We start from the raw sequence: 7,108 nt of genomic DNA on the forward strand, positions 1-7,108 counted from the left end.
GGCCACTGGATTGGGCTGATGGGAGTTGTAGTTCAAAAAAGTAACTTTTCCAAGCTCTGCTCTGAATACCAGTTGCTGGGAATTGCAGCTGGGGAGAGTGCTCTGGCACTCAGGTCCTGCTTATGGGCTTCCCACGGGCATCTGGGTGGCCATTGTGAGAACAGGATACTGAACTGGATGGGCCATTGGCCTGATTTAGCAGTGCTCTTCCTAGATTCTTATAAGTGTTGACTACAAGTGGCTAAATAGACTATTGAAGATAGATTCCTACTTCCTAATATGGCAAGTACACTGGATAAAATGTCTGGAGCAAAGTTTTATTTATTTATTTTTATTATTTTTTATTTTATTTATATCCCACCCTTCCTCACAGCAGGAGCCCAGGGCAGCAAACAAAAGCACTGAAAACACTTTAAAACAACATAAAAACAGACCTTAATATAAATTAAAACAAAGCAACTTTAAAAACATTTTTTAAAAGCTTGAAAGACATCTTTTTAAAAAGGGTTTAAAAACATTGTTTTTTTAAAAAAGGTTTTTAAAAAAAATTAAAAAGCAATTCCAACACAGACACAGACTGAGATAGGTCTCAACTGAATATTTTTAGTAGTTTTGCTGGTAGCCTAAGAAGCCAAAACCTGCGGATTTTGTCAAGAATTGACACATGAAGGTGTGAGACGTGCCAGTAAGCCAAGGTGCAGGAGGCAGCATTTAAAGATACTCTGGACCAAGATATAACTCAAAGGGTTGACTCAGTCTTGGCAGGTGAAAAGAAAGATGGCATCATCCTTGCTACTCTGATTTTTTCCCTCTTGTGTGTTGTGAAGTCAATCAGTTGAAAGAAGCATACAGGTCTCCTCAAGGTCTAAAATTGCCAAGAAGACCACCTTGCCAAGGAAACCATTACCAGCTGAATCCTCATCTGCACCAGCTTCCAGCAGAACAACAAGACAATATGTGAAGCTACTGAACTGGAGTCTGTGCCTATTTTATCAGGAACAATGCAAGGAACACACCTTCAACATAACGACTTTTTTTTTTTGCCATGAGTGACAGGATACTGCTGAAGCACATGCTTGCAAAACACAAGCTGATCAGCTGCCAAGAGAAAGTACCATTCAAACTGCTTGAAAGCATTTTACAGGTCAACGCTGAAAAGCCGGGAACACGCTGTGACTTCTGATGTTTCCACGGTCTGGCTCGTAAAAGAAATTCAACATCATCTCGATGACAGTGACATCCTTCAGCTAAATGATGTATGAGAGCAGTATGTACTGCTAGCTCATCTACAATTATCCCTACAGGCAAGCTAAGTCAGGGGCTCCCAAACTGTGGTCCGTGGACCACCCGTGGGCCACAGCATGGCCGTGAAGAACACTTACAATTCTATGTAGAATTCTATGGAAATTGAATTGTAATACAATAAAATGCAATACATAAGAAATAAAAGAAGCAATTAAAATACAATTAGAAAACATACAGCATCTACCACGGCACATTACAATTGGTACAACAGGCAGAAGAAAATCATTAAGTGGTCCAGCAATTTTGCAGTGGTCAGTGGAGAAAAAGGTTTGGGAACCACTGACCAAAGTTGTAAATCAATACTTAGAGGGAGGGAAAATCCAGTTGCTACTGGAGAAGATTTTGATGCAAATTCACAACTTATTTTATTTATTTAATTATAAAAAACATCTGTATACTACTATTCATAAAATAATTGGAGTGCATTACACCAGCTATACATAGAGTATATACAATAAAAACCATGGAAAAAAATTAAATCAGAGATCATTGACTATTAGAGAAATGTATTATCTTAGTTGCCTGTGTAAGCTTGGAGGCATCAAAAATTTTTAGCAGAGGTTTAAAGGTTAAAACAGAAGGCACCTGCTGAATCTCTGTTGGCAGAGCATTCCAGAGAACTGGGCCAATGACACAGAAGGCTTGGTTTCATGTAGTTGTCAAATGAGCCTCACCAACTCAGGATGACCAGTGATGCTCCTGCGGATGATCTCAGTGATGGAGCTGGGATATAAGGGTTCAGGCTTTCTCGCTTGTACCCTGGACCTTAGTCCAGGGCTCTGTAATTTAATACAAGGACCCTGAACCTTGTTCCAATTGCCTTTTCTACTGTCCAAATTCTAGACAACTTCCTTGAACTTGATGATCTCACTAGTGTATCTGTACTGAAGACTGCAGATTATTGGTTTCTTCCTCAAGTAAATGTATTAAAGATTCATGGTGATCTCAAGGTTCACCTTGGTCTTCAGGTGTTGGTGTTGATCATGATGCTACTCTCAGTATTTTACCCCATAGCCTGTTAATGTTTCTCTTAATTTGGCTTGGAGAGGAAGGAGTCTTGGTGACTGGTGATGACAGTAGGGTTACAATGAGCTTACTGGTCAGCTGAACAGAATTATGAGAATTGCTCAGGATTTGGTGCATTGTGTGAGTGGAGGCGAGAAGCTGTCTCCCAGGCATATTGGACTTGCCCCCCACACCTCATCTACCAACCAGCAGCAAGAAGTCAGTGGAACTTTTCTATAATCTTATGTTATCTTTTTGGTGCCTACTGATAGCCTTCCTTTTTCAACAAGCCTTTTAAGTAGATAAGATACCTTATCCCAGTCTGCATCTGTGTTGGAACTGCTTTTAAAAATGTTTTTAAAACTTTTTTTTAAAGATGTTTTTAAAGCTGTTCTGTTTTCATATGCTTTTAAAGCTGTTTTGTTTTATTGTATTTTAAAGTCTGTTTTTAAGATGTTTTTTAGAGTATTTTTAATGTTTTGTTTGCAGCCCTGGGCTCTCACTGGGAGGAAGGGTGGAACTGAAATGTAATAACAATAATAAAGCAGGTCACACTCTCAGCTGTTGCCAGTTCTTGGAGCTGGACCCTGGATTACGTGAACACACACTCAAGTCAATGGAACAAAAAAACTAGATGTGATTTACCCCCTATTTGTCCAGACGAATTTATTAATTTCACTGCAGACAATATATTTTATTTGTTAAAGTATTTTAAACATTTATATATGTCTTGTTTTTTCCTCTTCCAGATCTTGGTTGTCTGCCTAGTTATTTTGGATGCCATACTAGTCCTTGGGGAATTGCTTTTGGATTTGAAAATCATCCATCCTGACAAACACGAGATTGCACCTAAGGTTTGAGGAGAATTTTTGTGCATAAATTATGGTCAATGCAGTGGGTGTATTGCAATGGGCTCCTTTGAGAGGAAGGGTAGAATATAAATGTAATAAATAAATAAATAATTCTGTGGAGGTGCTGAATCCAACTTCCTGAGAACCTTGACTTCTCATTTGAAAGCTTCTAACCCTGTATGGATGCAAAGATATTCTTGAAGAGGTATGTATAGTTCCTGCTGTAATCTCAGAAACCCAGAGAAGTGGTTTAAGGTTTTTAAATTGTGTGTGGGAGACGTAGGTTCCCACCACCCTAGCAAATTCAGAATAAATTATGCAAAATGAAATCATGCAGACTTGCATCGTGTATACAAGTTGCAGAATTTAGACTGCCAGTATGGCATACACACATGGTTAAATTTAGATCCAGGCCAATCTTGTTCCCTTCTTCTGCGAGGCAAAAATAGAAACATATGTGTGAGAGAGACTGTGACCCATCCATCCTATAAATTTTCTCTGGTTGTGATGTGGCATTTGGTGTATTAACGTGCGCCTTGTCTATCTTTGCACCTCCACAGGTGTTCCACTACCTGAGCCTTTCCATTCTGACCCTCTTTCTGGTGGAAATTTTCTTCAAACTCTTTGCCTATCGGCTGGAGTTCTTCCACCACAAGTTTGAGGTTCTGGACGCCATCGTTGTAATCATCTCCTTCGTTCTTGACGTGGTTCTCCTCTTCCGGGAGCACGAGTTTGAAGCCCTTGGGTTGCTGATCCTTCTTAGACTGTGGAGAGTGGCCAGGATTATAAATGGTGAGACATGGTTGAATTTTGGTGCGCAACCATCCACCAGATTATTTTTATTTTTTTATTTAGACTGTGTCTGCACTGCTTAACAAATAAAAAATGTCTCTAAGCGGTGTGCAGAAAACTTAAGCTGCATCCACCAATGTTAAAAAACATACACAATTAAACCACAGATACAAATCACTAATAAATATATACAGATAGCATTACCTTCTCCTTCTGACATGCCTCCCTGCTCAGTACCTCTCACCCAGGACTCCACCCATCCCTTCCCTTGTAGCTCTCATCCAGGGCCCAAACAAAACACACAGATCACCCTTAAAATCTCACCAACAAAGAGGGTTCCTGGAACCAGCTGATATCACCCTCATCTCTCTCTATAGACTTGCTTTTATGGGCAGGCGCTGAGGTTGATGCAGCTTCCTCAGACTACTCACAACTGTGTCCTGTGTTTAGCTGTTTTCCCTCCCCTCGCCCCACACAACTCCAGGCTAGAGCAGGTTTGGTGTTTGGTTTGGTTTGTTCAGTACTCATGCACTCACACAGATGCAGGAATTGCTCGAGGAAAGCCATGTTTGCTGTCCCAAGTAATGCCTGAATATATGCTTCGGCAACAAACTTGCAGCCGGAATTTGGGATCGTTAAAATGCAATCTCCTCCTCTCGTCCCCTTCTGTATCTTCATGCCTCCATGCCCTTCTTATGGCTTTGTCCCCCTCACAGCCGTGATTTCACCCTTTCCACTCCATCCTTCTCTTGGGTCTGTTAAGACTGTTTCCACTTGTAGGTTCTTTTGACCTTTAGGAATTCCAGTCCTCGTACCTTTGCACCGCTTGACAACCAGCAAATAAAACTGGACGTAAATCTGGAAAGCCTGTATTCAGCTTCCATTGCTTACCTTGCAGCTTTCTGTTCGGTGACCTACCTAGAGGATAACCGTTGTAAAGTACTCATGCAACAAATCAGAAGCAATCACTAGGGCTCAGCCGATAGGGCCTTGCTAACATTCTGTCCTCTGAATCCATTCTCAAGGGATAATCTTGTCAGTGAAGACGCGGTCTGAACAGCAGATGTCCAAGCTGAAACAAGCCAACCTGCAGCTCACCCTGAAGGTCCAGGAGATGGAAAGTAGTAGTGCAGAGAAGGTAAGGAGGCCATTCCTTCAGCAGCTCAGGCTCTGAGCCAGCTAAAGTTAGGTCAGCTGAGTGTAACTGAAATCAATGGGATCAAAGCCAGTCACAGTTTCACTGAGTTCCAATGGAATTCAGTTCTGAACTTTTAATTCCATTGTCCATATTCTTCCCTCTGGCCTTGTGAGCGCCAGAGAGCCCTTTGTTTCCTGGAGAATAAAGTGGCAGCCAGGGACACGCAAGGCAGAGCAATGGAATAGTGATCACTTGAATTGTAGAGTTGGAGGACATCTTGTCCAACCCCCAGCTAGATGTAGGACCTGCAGTGCAGGATACAAACCACTCTCCCTGGCAGAAAGCCATCCAGCCTCTGCATAAATACAGCCAAAGAGTCCACCATCTCCTGAGGCAGTCAGTTGAACAGCAGCTGTTAGGAAGTTTCTTCTAATGCAATGGCTTTCCCCCCCTTATGGACCACTTGAAAATTGCTTGGTGGACCACTTAATGATTTGTCTGCCTGTTATAGCAATTGTAATGCGCTGTGCTAGATATTGTGTGATGCTAGGCTCCTACTGGGAGGAAGGGCGGGATATAAATCTAAAAAATAAATAATAAACCATAAATAAATAAATGTTGTGTGGTCTTCGGTGTTATTTTTATCGAGTTTTTTCTTTTGTGTTACAATTGGCATTCCATAAAATCCAAATTGTAATACAATATAAGGATGCAATAAAAATACAATTAAAATTAATATATTTAATGCAGAGATGTCATGGATCACCTGAATGAAGCTCATGGACCACTGGTGGTCTGTGGACCACGGCTTGGGAACCCCTGTCCTAATGCATAGCAGAAAACTGCTTCTCTACCGTTTCTACCCATTCTAGTCGGCCAAAGACAGGAAGTCTGCTCCGTCTTCTGTGTGACCACCCTCCCATGGGCAGAAGACCTCTCACTCAATCTTGCCTTCTCCAGGCTAAACATACCCAACTCTTTCAAACAGTCCTCATAGGCCAGGGTTTCTAGACCCTCCTCCTCCAGCCTGACCACCCACGTCTGGACAGGCTCCAGTTGGTCAATCTCCTTCTTCAAAAGCAGCACAAATGGTGCAGTGAAGACGCAGTTAGTACAAGGCAGGGACAAAATAGTCTGTGTAGGGCGGGGTGGAGAACTGGATCCAAACCGTTGATATCTGCAAGCCCCACTTTGCCCAGGCAGTTTGAAATCAAAGCACGCTGGCATAGACAGAGGACAAGCCCTGATTTTGGCCAGGGGTTGCGTCTTTACCTGCCCCACACAGGATAGCATATATGATGCTAGGCAGGGCAGGTGGGCATGGTGTGGGGAAAAACTGACTCACTAGTCCAGCTGACATCAAGCTCTGTATTCCTTTCAGTGCCAGCTTAAAACTTTTTCTGTTTAGGCAAGCCTTTCCAGACACATAAGATGTTGATCTTCTTTTTAGTTAGTAACTGCTTTTAATTGCATTAAATACATTTTATTTGTTTTTAACTGTTTTATTGATAATTTTAATGTTTTTTTGTAAACTGCTTAGAGGTCTTTATGTTCTAGTGGTATATGAATTTTATTAAATAAAATAAAAGCAAAAATTAGGCCTGTCGGCTGAAGGTTTTCCATCGCTGATGCAGGGTTTTTGAAAGAAGACAGATCAAGAGTGCCTCTAATTAAGCTGCTCCCCCACCTTCTTAATTTAGAACACTTCAGGCTCCTTTACAGTTACGGTGTAAACAGGCTTTTGGCTTTTTGATGGGCAAATGTTCTTGAACACGGTTAACATTGTATTTCTAGGCGTAGGAAGTCAGGTGGGTCTCGCAATGTGCTCCCACTGACTAGAGCAAGGACAGGGAACTGGTGGCCCTCTGATGTTGCTGGACTAGAGCTCCCATCCCCCTTGGCCACGCTACCTGAGTTGGGAGTCCACACCAGGTTCCCCACCCCTGGAGTAGCAAGAGGACAACCAGCAGAGGGTGAATCCAAGGCACCTTCATGTTCCCTGCCTTTTGTGCCCAAG

The 7,108-nt window shown here is 42.1% G+C and overlaps 1 protein-coding gene across 3 annotated transcripts in view; it reads left to right on the top strand.

Moving 5' to 3' along the window:
- The window catches only part of HVCN1 (hydrogen voltage gated channel 1), a 36,151-nt gene that overhangs the window by 28,274 nt on the left and 769 nt on the right, over positions 1-7,108 (top strand). For all 3 annotated transcript variants that reach the window (XM_061602587.1, XM_061602588.1, XM_061602586.1), the window contains 3 exons: positions 3,060-3,164; positions 3,722-3,953; positions 4,979-5,091. In XM_061602587.1, the coding sequence (XP_061458571.1) occupies positions 3,060-3,164; positions 3,722-3,953; positions 4,979-5,091 (450 nt within the window). The remainder of the gene's footprint in view (positions 1-3,059; positions 3,165-3,721; positions 3,954-4,978; positions 5,092-7,108) is intronic.

The sequence above is a fragment of the Rhineura floridana genome, chromosome 19 (assembly GCF_030035675.1).
Source record: "Rhineura floridana isolate rRhiFlo1 chromosome 19, rRhiFlo1.hap2, whole genome shotgun sequence".
Taxonomy (NCBI): domain Eukaryota; kingdom Metazoa; phylum Chordata; class Lepidosauria; order Squamata; family Rhineuridae; genus Rhineura; species Rhineura floridana.